This window comes from Cariama cristata, unplaced genomic scaffold (genome assembly GCF_000690535.1).
Source record: "Cariama cristata isolate BGI_N322 unplaced genomic scaffold, ASM69053v1 scaffold1699, whole genome shotgun sequence".
Lineage (NCBI taxonomy): Eukaryota > Metazoa > Chordata > Aves > Cariamiformes > Cariamidae > Cariama > Cariama cristata.
Window position 1 is genome coordinate 91,559 of NW_009635064.1, and position 16,406 is coordinate 107,964.

The following is a 16,406-nucleotide window of genomic DNA, read 5'->3' on the forward strand; positions in this document are numbered from 1 at the left end:
GGCAGAGCCTGAAGCATCAGCTCTGGCAGCCCTGACCTGACGTCCCCATCACTTCTCCCAAGCCTTCTCCCCCTGGGTCGGTGTATGGGATTGCTGCCACAGGGAGCAGAGGTGATGCCCATTGCCCTCCTTGGTGCCTCTCCGGGTGTCCCTGGCAATGCCTGCCCCGTTTTCCAGAGTTGTTTGTGGGTCTGGAGTTTTTCAAGGTTTTCTCAGCACACCGAGGCCACGCTGCTGGGGAGGCAGAAAACCCACAGTCTTGAGATGAAGGGGAAAAAAAACCAAACCAAACCTCTTGTGGACTCCACCAAGGAGATAGGCAGACTGATCTGCAAGCTCAGGTCTCCACGAGGGACAAGCCCACAATCTCCCACCACGCTCCCTCTCCTCCGGGTCATTAAAGTCATGGTCAGAGCCAGAACCCGGCAAAGTTCAGGAGCTCCCTCACACACTCCACACTGGGCTGGATTTTTTTTGGCTGCAAAAGCTTTTTTCCTAACATTTAACCAGCTGCAGCCCCTATGCCTCATTCCACAGCTCCTGCTTTCGTGCGAAGCTCCCCGGCTATAAAGGAGAAGGAGACGGGAAGGAAGACGTGCCCGGGCCATCTCGGTGACCTGCTTTCCAAAACAGGGTGGTTTCCCCCAGGAGGCATCAGCAGCTCTCTGCGACACGAGGTTTATTACATTTATTTAATCACATTCTTGTAGGGTCCTGGTGAAGGCCAGGAGAATGGGTTTATTACTGCCTAATATTCTGTTGCTTTTATTTTAAATTAATGGTTTGCAGCTTTTTGCTTTTTTCCTTTTTTTTTTCCTCCCCCTAAATTTTATTTGAACTAAAACAAAAACATATTCACGTAAATTAAAAATGCTGATGAACAGAGGGAAGAGGGGGAGGCAACTTCTGGAGCTTTTGTTTCCATACTCCGCATCCCAGCACAGCCACCCATCTGTCTTCTCTGTGCCACAAAAGAGGCCGCATCGGCGAACAATACTATGTGGGTACAGAGGATGCACCGGAGAGATGCGCGTAGGGCCAACAAAGTACATATCTATATATTACGGAGAGATAGGCTGGATGTTAAACATGCCTCCAACCCTGTGCCAAGACCTACAAAGATGCCCATCAGGACCTCCTGCATGCAAAAGTTACAGCTGCCATGAAGCTGCAACCCATCCCTTACGTGCTCTGCTTGTTCGCTTTTTACTCTATTTTCAGCAAGTGAAAGCCCAATTTATCTTTCCTTCCATCCCGCATGGTCAGACGTCAAAGGGAGACTATTCCTCCCCAAAACCACAGTATAAATAACACCTCGGAGCTGACCTTCTTCCAAAGGTCTGGGCTGACTCATGGGTGTTTTATACCCCAGGGCTGAAGCGTGTGGGCATCACTCCGGGTTTGGCCGGTGGGAAGGAGTTGTTGGTTATTGCAGCGAGGAGGTGGAAAGCAACGCAACCAATTCTGGCCTGAAACACACAGGAGGAACGAGCACGGCTCTTGGCAGGAACAGCCCGTGTCCCGTAACTCATGGGCCAGTATCAAGAGGGGTCTCAGAGGGGTGAAGAGCCCCGAGGTCACAACCCTGCTAGGGATGAATTTGGGGCATGGAGAAGAATTGCTCCTCTGGAGTGTCAGCCCTGAGAAAGTAAAGCAGCTTCACTGCCCTTCTTACAAAACCCAGGAACACCCCAACATCTGATTTTCTTATGAAAAATGCACAAAGGGAGGAGGCTACGCCTTGCAAGGAGGGAACAGTCACCACCTGGGTGCTGCCTGGCATCTCCCTCATCCCCACACTTTGAGGGCACCAGGTTGTATACCTGCAAGAGCCACGACTGTGCAAAGTCCTGATGATGAGATGTAAACCTTCCTTGGGGTGAAACCCTCCTCCTCGTGGAAGGTCAACACCTTCTTAGTTCAACTTGTACCAACATGATGCCTAGGACTTGTCACGGTCCCTGAGCTACAACATGGAGGAGCACAGAAGTCCCATCAAGTCCTCAACCACGTCACCGCAGCCACCCCAGACACACCATCTCCACCGAGCTACCAGGCTCTGCCGGCAGGCACAGAGAAGCCAGAGGCTGTCGGGAAGAGATCTGACCTCGAGTATATGTGTAATTCTGCCAGCCCCGCAAGGATGAGAGGGAGGAAGCTTCCTCATCCCTCCACCCAAAACCGACCTCATTTTCTTTGGCATAAAAGAAAAACGATTGCTGAAATGCACATGCACCCCGAGCAAGATGAAATTGCCTTTTTTTTTTTCTGGGACAGCAAGGGGACTTTTCACAAAACGTAACACCTCTATTATTGCAGATCTTTAAATACATATATATGCACATATATCATTCATAAAAACCATTAATCAAGCAAGTAAGTTAGAAATTAAGCAATACATACATGAGGCTGGGCTCGAGAAGCTGGTATGTTAATTAATGCTGAGCTGGTCATACCCTCCGCAGGCTACAAATTAAAATGATTGGTTATCAATGAGGTTAGAGAAACAATGTTTAACATACATCAGCAAAAGCACAATTTAGGAAAAATAAAATGAATGAACCCAAACAGTGCTGCCTTCCCCCTCCCCTGGGTTATAAGGTCGAGGTCTCCCCGGACAAGGCACCCTTGGCACAAGAGCAGGGTTGGGTTTTCATTGATGGTCATCAAATGGGACTGGGTTTGAACGGTTGCAGAGAACAAATTAAAGGGAAACTGCAGCGAAAACCCATGTTACAGAAAAAAAAACGTTAATATTTCTCAGCACAGGACAGCATCTCCTCCTGCGGGCGCTGAGGGCTTGCAAACACAGCGAACCAAGTTCATTGCAGGAGTCAGGCAGGGATCTGCCCCAGGGTGTTTTTAACAGAAAGGGATTAGGAGAGCTCAGGACCAAGGTCTGGTACAAACAAAACGTCGAGCACAAGTGCAGCTTGTCCTTCGCAAACCAAGGGCTGCCATCACCTAGCCTTGCCCTGGGCAGCAAGCAGCAGCTCTGCTTCTGCCTTGCAAAGTGTGTCTCCTTCGAGGTGGAGAAGGGGGAGAAATGAGATGTTCTCACCAGAAAAGAGCTGGGTTTGAGCATCAAGTCAAGCCTGACAGTGCTCCCTCTGCTCGCCAGCTCGGGCTTGGTCCCCAAACACATGGCTTTTGACCCCATCAAACCAGACCCGCATCGGACCCTGGGTCAAGCTGAAAACACTGAGTTTACACGGGGGAAAGATTCCCCCAGGCTCAGTTCCCTCCAGGACGTCCACGCAACTCTTGTAGGCTCATGGGAGGTAGCTCCTCCGCGACTGTTTTATCAACGAGCAGAAGGAACAAATATCTGCTCATCCCTTGGGGCTGCGGATAGACCTCATCGTTGTCCTTCCTACTCCGCTTCCCACGGGGACAAGGACCCAGGAAAGGGCATGGAGAAGAAGGGGAGGGAATAGGGGCTGACCCAGCAGCCACTCGCGTGTGCTCAGCCCTTGCCAAACCCTGCTCTGTGTGCATCTCCCGGAGAACCAAACCAGAAGGGCTTAGCCCAGGAGACTCCGCTGTAGAAAAATTGCTTTTCTAAGAGTTTGAGGAGCTTCTTTTCTCCACATTCGGCAACCATGATGTTTGCAGTTCATGTGCACACAGATTTGTTTTAAACAGACCTCGGGCTGAACTTCTCACCCCACTTGGATGAGGTGGACAACGCACTCAACAACCTCAGAGCAGAGGGGTTTTGCGTCTGTTTGTTTTCTCTGTTTCAGAGGAGGACAACAAAGTTCCTTTGTTCCAGTCATCCATCAGAGGAGGGACCAAAGCCAGGCTTGGCAAGGAGGGGGAAAGTCTTTGGAGCCACACAATGAAACACACCCATGCACACATGCACGGGCAGGAACAATCCTGGCTCCTGCCTCCAAGGTCACCGCTGGACGAGCACACGGTGCAGAGATTGCAGCCCTGGGCATGGGCTCCTGGACTAGGATCCATCCCCTTTCCCAAGGAGGAGGAGTAAGATGGCCTCTGCAGGCTGGGACTCCTCCTTCACCCTCCAAACCTGGCCCCAGAGGGGAGCAGAGCCGGGTGGAGGGACCCCGACGGCTGTGGGGTGTCAGACCACCCAAACAAAAGTCACCCCAACCCATGTCCTCCACCAGGAGAGGAACAGCATTCAGGGCCAAAATTTAGAGGTGAGGGAGGGAGATGGTGGGAATTTTGGTTTGGCTTTCCAGGAACGAGCTCCCTCCTCCTCCGCTCCCCAAACAAAGGGCAAAAGTGAAAGACAAACAAACAAACAGAGAAGAATTAATCTGGGGTCAAACTAAGCAATTCAATTCATTGCAGGGTGTTTTGTTTGCGAAATGTTTGTTTCAGTAAAGAAATGTCAGACTTTCACTTCGAAACCGCTGCAGCAGAGGGTTTTGGCTTTGCCACGTCCCCTCTCCCCTTCTCGTCCTTTCACCTCTCGTTTAAACTGGTCCCCAAGTTTGATCCGAATTTGTGGATCCTTCCCATAGGCTTTAAGCTGCCCCAGGGAACAGATGTCTTATTGCAGAGCTGGGGTCCCTCCAGCTGCAAACCTCTGTCTCACTCCTTCCTCTGGGACCTCTGCAGCCCCCATGCCAATCCACCACCGCGGGGGAGCAGCCCCCCGAGCAGCAAATGCTGTGTACGCCTATATAAAAGCGTCTGTGTCCCCATCCGTAGCTTTTGTCCCCAAAAGGCTGATTTGAGCAGGTTTGGTAACCTCGTGATGAAGTCCCTGCAAGGTCTGGGAGAGACGCAGCCCTGCAGAGCCCCGTTAACCTCAGTGTTTCCCCGGAGGGAAGAGCTGAGCTGCTCCACCGCACCAGCATCGCAGGAAACCCGGCTCATTACAGCTGTTGCCCGCAACTATTTTGGGGGAAGAAGGCCCTGCCTTCAGGTCTGGGGACATTGCTAGGGAAATATTTTTCTGACCTTTGCTGGATGTTTTTTAATTAAAAAAAATAAAAATCACATAATGCACTATGTGGTGTCATTTATTTTGGTTAAAGGAAAGTCAAACACGAGCAAGAGTTCACCTCGCTTCCCTTTGCAACCTAAGGATGAGGGAACTCATTTCAGTGAGGCCAGACGTGCCTCCCTTTACCTTCACCTCCATCACTCATTGCCACAGCCCTCCTCTTCCTCACAGGCATTCTCAGAGGCCAGAAAGTTTTCCCCTCTGTCCTCTGTACCCACCTCCCATAAACACCTTCCTGACTGTTTTGCTAATTGTTGGACCAAGCCTGAGTCCCCTAATGATGAGGTCTTCACACAGGAAAGGGGAGGTGGGCTGGGTTTTCTTACAGACAGATCTCCTTCTCCACATCCCAGCCAAAAGCTGCCCTGGGCAGCAAGGATCAAGAAGGAAAAGATACCCGGGATCACCTGCAGGCAACGCTCAGGAAGGGCTTGAGATCCCATGGGGCAAGGCCTGGGGATCCCGCGGAGGATCAGCTGTCACCAACTTCTCCATCCCAACACCAACCAAGACCACCGGGACTCAGCCGTGCCCATGGCTCCGGCAGCACAAAGAGAGGGCCTGAGGCTGCTGGAAGATGCATCTTCCCCCTTCTGCAGCCCCAAACCCAGTAACTGCTCCCCTTGGTCTGCAACATCTCCAGGCTGGTGACGGGTCCTCACCTCCATCCAGAAGCAAACAGTGGCAGAGAAATGCTGAGGATCCGAGTGCCAACATCCCTCTGTTCTCTGACAGGAATCCTGTTTTCTGGTTGTCATCTTCCAAAAATGCCTATTTTGCTTCCAGGTCAGTAGGAAACCTCATTTCCTCCTGCCAGATGAGAGTCTGGCCACCAAGGGCCACCTCCATGTCACAGAGCTCTAGCTCTACTAGAGTTGCGTCCCTGCTGCTGGGGGTACACCAGGTCCCTGTGATGGGTCCCAACTTGCCACGGACAGGACAGTGGTCCTAATTTTGAAAGCAAGTAGTGGATGCAGAGCCAACTGTACCGAGGATGAAACATTGATCTGTGTACCCCCTCCATGGTGTTTGGGTCTCCATCAGGACAAGGAGCACCCCAAAGTCTCAGAGAAGAATTTCAGAAAAAAGGAAAGAGCATTCTTCCATGAATTTGTATAGAAAGCACACAAATTGTCAAAGAAGGATGAGTGGCAGGGTGTAATTCAAAAGAAAGACAGACGGACCTGGATCTGGCATGCCACCAGAAGTGCCTACAGCTTCTACAGGAGTACTCAGATATTGCACTGACCTTAAAAACTGGTAAAGAGCAGAAAGTATGTTTGGGCAAGAGCATCCAGAGCAAAGTTTTGGAAAGGACGGGAGCTGGAGCATCTCCAAGAGGTCCCCCAGCAATGGATGAGGCCAAAGCATCACCTCAGCACTGATGGGGGTTTGCACATTCGGTTCCTTAAATGCAGATGCACACAGGTCTACACAGCACCTACGATCTCCGGCTTGCACCCTCCGTGCCACCAACAGGCATGTTCACGGTTAACGCTGGGCCAAAGATGGGGGGAGGGAAAGAAAAAAAGCTTTGAAGGACAATTTTTCATTTTCTTTTCCAAACTAACTGCAATAAAAAAGGTGGAAGCCAAAAGAAATTTGAAATTCTGCCATTTTTGGAGCGCAAATCTTAAGAGGAGTGTGAGCCCTGGGTTTCTCTTTCTTGCCTTGCCCTCATCTCCAGGTGCAAGAAAACCGGGGGGAAACAGGGAAAAGGCAAATGGGTCCTCGGGGGGAAGCACTGGAAGTGAATGAAGTGCTGCAAAATTAACACGAAAAACATTCTTGATTTTTTGCTGCTAGAAAGTGCCCAAAGTAAAGAAAAATCTGGAAAAAAGATGCCTTTTCATTAAAAAGCCATAGCAATCTGTCCAGAGCATTTCAAGGAACAGCAGGCACGGCAGAGCCGGGCAGAGGCATCTCCTGCAGGCAGGGAGTCCCCCCAGGGTGGGAGCACCCCGGGGTGCCCCCTCCATCCCGCCCATAGAGCAAAGGCAGGGGAAATGGTGCAAACTGGGAGTCCCACCAGCCCCGTAGAGCATGAACACCCAGTGCCACCTTGGCCAGGCACCTTCAGCACCGGTTCAGAGAGGACCCCGGCTCCACGCCAGCCCCGAGCCGGGGTCCCGCGATGGCCGTAGCCCCCTCTCGGCACCCAGCAGTGCCTTTGCCTGCAGCTCTCATAAAGGACATTTGTGGGAGGAAATTTTCCTCCCCTCACCTCCCTCAAAAAAAGCAGCCACCGGGTTAATAAACCACTGGCAAAACGAAGCAGGGGTATTTCCATTAAGCAGAGTTAAAGGGTAATTAGCGACGAGGCTGAAAGCATCCGCCTCATCCTGCGCTGCAGCAGCCAGCCCAAGCCCCAGCCGTGCTGGCTGCCTGCGAGGAAGCCAATTTAGGTCAAAACCCTGGGTTCCCAAAGGGAATTGCGTTCCCCTCTTGTTACCTCCACCAAAGTCACAGGAGAAGAAGCAGGAACGGGTGTGGAGCGACCCCGGCACGGGCACAGAAAAATCAGGGGTGGGAAATGGTACTGGCAGATGAGGGTCAGAGGAAAGGAAACGTTTTGTAAAATGAGTTGCATTTAACAAATGGTTTTGCCATCAGGAAAAGGCAGCAGAGGACCAGCATGGAGATGGTTGTTCTGATGCTCTCAAAGAGCAGCATCGCACATCGGAAATGCTGCAGGTTGTTATTTTGCTACGCAAGACCATTTTTACTGAAAACTGACCAAAGAGAAAAAAAAGAAATGGGAAGACTTTAAACCATAGATTTCAGAATATGCCCCCCAAAAGATTTAGTCAAACCAAACTGAAAGTTGGGTAGATTTTTCTATTAAAAAAATAAGAAACGACGCCTTCGCAGTTTTCTGCAGTTGCAGATGCAAGACCAGTCCACCTATCACTGCCCCATCCCTGGGCACGGGTCAGGAGGAGGCCAGAAAAACCCTCTGACGGCGGTCTTAGCCCGCGGCTACAGCAAACTCCACCCGGCCTCTTGCCATGAGACAGCACCTTCCCGTCCTTCACATGCGCTCCCTGCCCTTGAATTAGGTCTGTGCCCATCACCGTGGGAGCAGAAACCCATCCCTGGGTGCTTTGACCCTTTCCTGGGGACCCACCCCACCCACAGCTGTCTCTGCAGGGGGTCCTGCAGCCTCGGGGGCGGCACCAGCTGCCACCAGATTCCTTGGTGCAGCAAAGGGACATGGCTTGCCCAGCATCACGCGGCTAATTAGAGGTAACGGCACGCCCTGCACCCCAACCCTCCTGTGCACGTTATTGCCTGACCTCCTCACTTTTCTCCCAAGTGCTTTCTGTGCCGGGCTAGAAAAAGGGGGGGGTTATTTGCAGAAGTGAAGGTTCCTCTTCCAAGACTCATTTTGGAGTGTTTTTTTTAACAGACATGCTCCAGTTACTTTGCTGATACAAGATGAAACACAATTGTAAATTATTAAGACAAATCTGCAAATGGCAAGCGAAGGGAAAGCCAGTTAGGTTGTCAGTAGTATTCCCTGTCTGGGGTTGCTTTTTCCTTTCAACAGCACTTGTTCACTTGGGCCAATGTTTTCAAACTCCACCATCCAGCTCCTAATCGATACTGAAGCATCTCAGGATAAGATGCCAGCATCCCAGGACAAGATGCCAGCATCCCAGGGAGCTGAGCATATGAACGTCCCACCTCTTGGCTGATGGGGAACCCGAAAACCCAGCTCGTTTGGCATCCCTCGCTGCAAGGACTGCGGGGTGACCTTGCCTGAGAGCACCAGCCTGGATCTCATCAATGCTTGGGACAGGTAGGCATGAGCAGGGCCAGCTGCGGTCAAGACCGCAACAAGCTAGAGTCCCACACCCACAGCTTTTGCCAAGCACTGGCCAAAACCTTGATTTTTTTCTTTAGCCCAAAGCCTGAAAGCCTTGAACTGGGCAGAGGTTGCAGTATGCAACGCGCACTCCTGCTTGAGCAACGCCTGCTCGGCCGCAGGGAGGATTTGCCCAGACCTAAAGCAGCCAACCTAGCAGGAGGGATGCGGCAAGGAGAGAGGTGCAGCTCCGGCTCCAGCTCTGAATCTCCAGGCACAGCCCGATGCTGGGACCCCAGTCCGAGCCCATCCTGGGACACGACCGCAGGTATCTGATGGCACGGATCAGTGGATCGTAAAGTCCTCGTGAGTAGAAACTCTGAGGTGCCACCAAGGAGCTGAATAAAGAGCAGAAGCATTGATGCCCAAATTATACCGCTTGCTTTTATGGGCAGTGAAAGGCAAGGCAAGAGACATACCCGAGAGGCAGATCTCTTACAGAAAGCTCAGGCTTTTCTAGCTCGAGGTACCAGGTAGCACCCACAACCTTTAAAACAGGGAGGAAGGAAATGCCAGGGCCTGTTAAATACATCAAAGGGAACAGGAGATCTTGACAAGCCGCACCAAACGCCTCTGACAACACGTTCAGCTGCTCCCGAGCAATCAGGCTCACCTACAGATTTGTGCATCGCACACGCACACGTCGGCACTGCCAGGTCTGTGCCTCGAAGAGGACACATCTGCCGGCAAAGAAACCCAAGGGCTATAGAAATGCAAAGCACCAGCAGGCCTGGTGGCACCAGTGTGGCCAGACATCCTCCAGCTGTGCTTCAGGAAGGAGGAACAGCAAGCCCAGTGGTATGCCCAATCTGCAAGGGACAGCTGAGACCCCTCAAACTCACAGCACGGAGAAGCTTGCTCTCTGCAACAGCAGCAACACATCTCTCCTTCCCTGCTCAAGGATGTCCAGTTCCCCCCACCATGGGATGTTCTGCAATCACAGTCCCCACCACAACCTTCTGCAGAGTAACTGAAGCTGCTGAAGGCAGCGAGCGGGTTTGGAAGCAGCAAAGCATCCTGCAAACAAAGAGCAAAACTGGGGAAAGGAGACCTGGCCGTGTGGTTGTGGTGAGGACGACTGAGCCTCAGGGAACCTTTGCTCCCAGAGTGGCCTTGGGCAAACTGTCCCATCTGCCAGCATCAGTTCACCCTCTCCGGTGCTGGGGTAAGTCCCCTCAAGGCCATCAGCTCCTTGGGGCGGTGACGGTCATTTCCAAGAGAGCATCCTGCGCAGCAGAACCCTAAGGGGATGACTGCAAACCTTCTTCAGCCTCAAACCGACCCACAGGTTTGAGGAAGAGACGCCAAAGGGAAGAGCCTGGCATGGAGAGAGTCTGTCGTCTCTCCCCCGGAAAAGCAAACCTGACACCTCGTATTAAACGTAGGGGAGAAGGATGAGTTTGTAGTTGTTGGTTGGGGTGTGGTGGAGGAGAGGGGGTGAAAACCGAGGTGGAAGCTGCAAAAGGAAGGTTACAACCAGACATGACCTCGCATCTGCATTGCTCTCTACCCCAGCCCTGTACCTGCACAAGTTCCCCCATATCACGCAGAGCAAGAAACCAGTGTCTTCCCACCGCCGCGATTGTTTCCATACCTGGACAGGAATAAGAGGTTCTTTGTCATCGATGTCAATTAGGACGTCATCCCTGGGCGTGAGGCTCACATCATCTGCAATCAGAGCAAGCACAAGCATGACCAGGACATCCAGCTGTTCGAAACCCCAAAGCCAAGCCAACGTGGGAACAACCTCCAGGAGCAAACTCAACATTGCCCAGAGCCTTCACACCGGTCAAAGCTCATCTTCATTGGCCAAGGGACAGCCCATCTCACCAACCAACCCCAGAGCTGAACTCCTCCTGGGCTTTTTGTAGCAGACCTACAGCTGGGGTGAGGCAACAGCAAAGCACAGAGCGACCTACAGATCCTCCTGGAGAAGGGCACGGGTGTGCAACCAGCCTGGTCCTCGTGGCAGCATGTACCTGAGTGCTCCTGGGGACCACCCGTCTCCTCTTGGTAGGGGTCACAGTAGAAGTCCTCCAGCGAGCGGATGGTGCACTGCCCCACCACGGGTCTTCGGCCGAATGGCCTGTTGTCGATGATTTTGACGATGATGGGGGGGCTGTACAGGCTCTCCTTGGGTAAACGCTGTGGGAAGAGAGGAGGGAACACGTAGCTATGCGGGGCAGGGAGGGCAGCTACTCTGCACCACCCCAAAGGGAACCAGAATTAGCTCCACCATAGGATGCGTTTTTTATGGGACCTCCTGAGGTCCTTTCCAACCAGCTCTGCTACGACCCCATCACTGCAGGGTGGGGACCAGGTCCTCACCACTTCCATGAAGAGCACGCAGACATCAAAGTTGGGGTTCTTCTTGACGTTCTTGATGACACAGGACTGCACAAGCTGGCCTCCGCACTCCACCAGCAGACTGGGCGAGGTGACGCTGGCCAACTGGTAGCTCTTGAGGTTCCTCAGCCCCCAGGCCAGGATCTGAAGGGTGAGGGGAACAGACAGCAAAGTCTGAGCCAGAGATCTGCCTCCAGGTCTCTCACCGAGCTTCTTGGCAATGGAGGTAAACCTGAAGGTTGGCCCACCATGAATCAACCATGTAGGACAGCCAGTGCTGGGAGAAGCCAGGTCGCACGGCAAATGTTTCTCTGTATGCACCAATACACCAGGTCTACAACCGCTTATCTATTAATGGAGCATCTCTCTTTTGGGCAAATATCATCCTAGTGTGAGGCAGACTGTCCTTCTAAAAAGCAGGTGTGGTCCAGGGCTGTGCTCTGTGCTAGAACTTGACTGCTTGGTGACATCCATTTTCCCAGCAAGATAACTTTTTTTGACCGATAATCCATGAGCAGAACCAGCTCCGGTGGGACTCTGTATCCACAGCAGCTGGCGTGGATCCCATTTCTGGGTCTCATCACCCCCCACCTCCATTCAGGGTGTTATTCTGGGGGAGGCGGGGGGTTGAGCTGCCTCGTGCGCTCCCCATCACTCACCTCAATGGCCGTGCGCTGCAGGACTGGCTTGATTCCTTGGGGGACCATGTAAATGTTGGGTTCCCGCTGGGGCGGGGGGTATGGCAGGTCAGAGTCCGCAGACTGCAAGGAGCAGAGATGCCAAGGGCACATCAGGTCACGCCACGATGGGACGTCGACCCCATTGCCTCCCCCTCCCCACACTGCATCCCTCCAGGGTCTCCTCTTCTCTGCAAAACTCATCTTCTCCCAGAAATCCAGGACACTGAGAGAGGGGGAGATGAGGGCTGGGGGGATGATTGTGCTTGCAAACCGACTCTCTCCCTTTAATCTGACCCTGGAAAAGGTCAAACATCTACTGCTGAGAGATCCCTGAGCCTTTCCAAGGGAACTAAGGGGGATCTGCCCTCCATCAAGGTTCAGCCCCCTTTAGGAGAGGAGGGGATGAAACCACATCTATCCTGCGCCGGGACCGTGGTGAGACAGTTATGTGGAGGGATGAGGAGATGGGATGAAGCGGCAGCAGGGGGTTAATTAGTGAAATACGGCTTCTTGAGTTGGACAGAGTGAGATGCTGTGACCAGCTCCCGAAAAGCAGCAATTTAGTGGAGTCAGCACCATGGGATGGAGGGTCGGCACTGCCCCCGGGTGCAGGAAGGGGCCGTGGTGCATACAACAGCTCAGCTCTAAACCGTAAGTGGCAGCTGCCAAGCTGCTGGCCACAGGACAGAGCTCAGGTAGAGCTGTCTATGCACAGTGTATACAGAAGGAGATTTCCTTCAGAGTGAGACCGAATCTGGACACAGGTATGGGATTCAAGATTTGCCTTGACAAAGGAGGAAAACAGGGAGCCAGACTTCCCCAGCTGCTCGCAGAAGACGGGCTCTGACCCCTCCCGGCATTCGAGTTCTTCTTGACCTGCATCTGCGAGTTCAGAGTCACCAAAAAGGCAGGAATGAAAGCAAAACCTCAGCCAAGGGCAGTTGGAACCAATTTAGGAGACCAGCATTCTTTTCAGGCTGGAGTATTATTACATTGCATTGAGCATGTAGATGTATTTCAATTATAGGATTGGTTCAGGTTTATATATGCATGTATATAACTGCTCTACAAAGGGATTTTTTCATGGTGGTACGTTAGATATACTAGACGTTAAGGTCTCATTTTCATTGGCAATTGCTGGTGGCTGGTGAACCAAGCTGCTTGTTAGCTGAAGACTTTCGGTAACTCCGTTTCGGGGCAGATGTCTGGGTTCCTACATGGGGCGGATGGTAAATCTGGGGCAGGCAGTCCTCCCACCCATGGTCCACACGCTCGTGGGGAAAGGGCAGGTTACCTGGGAGGTGAGTGCCTACGGAGAAGGGAGAGGTGCAGAGCATCCCCAAGTTGGGTGCTCAGCACTTCTGGTAATCCACCTAACTTATCCAGAGCCTTAATTTCAGGCTGCTCAGACACTGCACCGTCAACACGAGCTGGTCCTTCCTTGGGGTAGGGGAACAGACCAAATGGCTCACCAAGAGCTAGCCCCACCTTTTGTTTGTGACCCATAGCACTTAGAGCACATCAAGGTGCCTAAGCATGGACTGAACCAAGAGCAGCCTCAGCCTGCCCTTGTATAGCGACATACGCTCATTTCTAGCTCTAAATGTGCTTAAGTTGCGCTTAAGTTGCATTTAAGTTGCATAACAGAGATGCAGAAGTCACCTAGCCCACCTCCAACCCCAAGGCAGGCTCAAACTCCACGTAGCCCCTGTGAGACGGCTGCACAGCCTGCTCCCAGAAAGGGAGGGTTTTTTCCCTAAAAGGGCATCTAAATCTTGATTGATGCAAATATCATGTGTTGCATTTCCTTATCGTCATTGGACTAAAGATCATTTCAATCCTTCTATCCTCTGGCAAATCTGTATGGGAAAAGGGGAAAGCCTTGAGGAAGGACCTCCTGCCTACCCCCTGCCCTTTCCAGGTTCACCAGCGACTTTGAAAGCCAACAGTGCACGCTTGGCTTCTAACCCTGCAGTGTCTTCGGTTAGCAAAGCCGTTTCTAAGTCCTTCTCAATCCCTGCTGCTCTCCTGGGTGTTTTGCAGTGATGCTCCTGGGTCACAGCTGAATGCACGAGTGTTAAATGTTTCACCAGACAGGACAGAAATGAGCAGTGAGTCCTGGGGATGAGGCAGGAGCAGGGAGGGTTGAGGGTGGTAGGGGGGAACAAGCAATTCCCAGACACAGCTCTCAACCCCGACACAGCAGGCTGGATGGAGGAGTCATCCATGAAAAGATCTGTGGGGTCTGCTGGCAGCGGGGATGGTTTGAGCAAGGACAAGTCAGAGGGAATCAGGGTGGACCGGAGCTCTGGACTTTGTCTAATCCAACCCTGACTTTGATACAGGATCAGCCCAGTTAAAGCAGTGGCTGGAAACATCTCCCAGTTTGAGGGCAAAGCTGAGCCACGTTGTTTCAAGAGGGGCTTAAATCCCAGTGCTTGGAGGGAATCTAGCCCCAAAAGGCTATTTCCACTTGCACCAAACAGAAATGCATTAGAAGGAAGTCTGATGCCAGCCTGGTTGCTCTGACACATCATGAGCCTGAACAACTCATGTATGAGCCAGATTCTCCATACGGCTTGTTATTCACTGCCAAGGGCACCGGAGACCTCAGGCTGGCATCCCTCGTTTGGATGCAGCCGCAGTGGGTTGGTCTGGATGGGTTCCTGCAGGGCAGGTGGGTCAGGCCAGGCCACATCCGTAGGAGCTGGTCTGTCTGAGAGTCTCTGTTGGGACTTTGCTTGGTTTCTGGGCAAAGGCAGAGGGACAGAGGAGAGTCAAGTGTTTGAGCATAAAAGGTACCCATTGGAGGAGCCCCTCGTAGAACAAGGCAGGGGTGCAGAGCTGTGGAGTGCCCCATCCAGAAATGGCAGTGGCAAGAAATGGAGGAGAAAGAGCAGAGAGATGGTTATGTTTACACGAGCTCATCCATCTCAGCCCACATGGAGCACAAAGATGAGCCCCACACCATCAGGAAAGGCTGCTTGGCTGGAAGAAACCCATCTTGCAAAAAGGGATTTATCTCGCCCAACCTTTCATGGAAATGTGGCCAGGCTCTTTGCACACCCCAGGTCCCTCCTAGCTCACCTCGCAGATTTTGGGGTTAACTGGCTCCCAGGGCCACCACAACACTCAAACAGACGTGCCCCTGCCCTGTGTTTTCCAGGATGCCATCCTGCCCTGACACCGCCTGGTCCAGCCGGTGACCTGCTCTGTAGGATGCACGTTTCTGGGTAGCAATTTTGACAGGTTGCCCGAGCAGCAGCTTAGGATCCCGATGAGAGTATCTCCTTCAGAGCAACTGGAACAGTCCAGCACGTGCCCCAATTCATGGCAAATTCCCCATGAAAAGTTGTAAACTTTTCAACTGGGATTTCAGTTGAGGTCCAGCCCAGAATTTCAGCCTTTGCATGCTTTGTTGGGCAGGGCTGAACACCAGCAGACCTCATGCACACACAGTTAAATATCACAGAAGTTAAATATTACCTGATGTGCCCTGCCATTGGGAACACTTTGTGGGTTAAGTACGGAGCCCATCTACCGTCCTGCTGGTGATCGCTCGTGTTACTAAAATCCTGACACTATTGGCTTGACTCTTCTGAAAAAAAGTGTCTGCCCCGTGAAGGCACAATTTTAATAATCTCCAAGATGAAGAGACAACCAAATCTTACAGACTCACCTCATCCAGGCTGGAGGACAGCTCGCTCTGGAGAAGAGAAGGAGAGTACAGCGTTAGAACAATTCTCATCCTTAAGCCCATCCTAGGGCTTACGGTAGCTGACAACTGAATAGAAAAAGGATGCTTTCCACGTTCCTGCACGCCACACGCCCTGAGGTTTGAGAAGAAATCAGTGCAGGTGACTTAAAACTATTTAAAATCCAGCATCAGTTAATGCCTTTGCTCAGACGGGCTGCAAGGTAGGAAACGCTGGAGCTGTTGGGAAGCACAGCCCTTCGTGATGGGAATGTCGAAATGTCGAAATTACCCCAGGGCAGGAAGGTAACGGGGTGTTTGACACCTGCGGAATTATATCTGGAATGGGATACATTTTCGCTGTCTTACAGGTCAAAAGTGAGCTGCCCTGCTCACTCCAGCTCCCTTTACCGTCAGCTGAAGGAAACTGGCATCTCTACATGGGGATTCCTTCATCCTAAACTAAGTCCCTAACTCAGGATGGAGCAGCTGATGGTGGTGGGACCCAGCAGTTCTTCAGGGGCAGGGGAGGGGACGGTTTGAGGGGTGTAAAGCCTGGGAACCGCGAACAGGAGACAGGCATTACCTCGAAGCCAGGGATGTGATGGACAGCCGGCTGTGGAGAAAAAAGACATACACTCCATTTGCAGTCCTGGGGCTAACTTAGCTTTATCTAAGAGAGATTCATCATCAGTCCTCCCATAGCCACATGCTGCCCCCCTCCACGCCCAAAAAACCTGGGCGCAAGGGCAGGGCTCTCCCTCCAGCAAGGCAGCACAAGCAGAGCCTCAGATCCAACCGGCTGCTTTCTGCTAAGGTCAAACAAGGTCCTCA

General features: G+C 52.2%; 1 protein-coding gene across 1 annotated transcript in view; it reads right to left on the minus strand.

Moving 5' to 3' along the window:
- LOC104167188 (dysferlin-like) overlaps window positions 1–16,406 on the minus strand; it is a gene marked incomplete at its 5' end in the record, with an annotated part of 61,182 nt that overhangs the window by 42,526 nt on the left and 2,250 nt on the right. Inside the window, 6 exons of the mRNA XM_009707373.1 lie at window positions 10,447–10,520; window positions 10,832–10,997; window positions 11,181–11,342; window positions 11,858–11,959; window positions 15,558–15,582; window positions 16,154–16,188. Of these exons, the coding sequence (XP_009705675.1) occupies window positions 10,447–10,520; window positions 10,832–10,997; window positions 11,181–11,342; window positions 11,858–11,959; window positions 15,558–15,582; window positions 16,154–16,188 (564 nt within the window). The remainder of the gene's footprint in view (window positions 1–10,446; window positions 10,521–10,831; window positions 10,998–11,180; window positions 11,343–11,857; window positions 11,960–15,557; window positions 15,583–16,153; window positions 16,189–16,406) is intronic.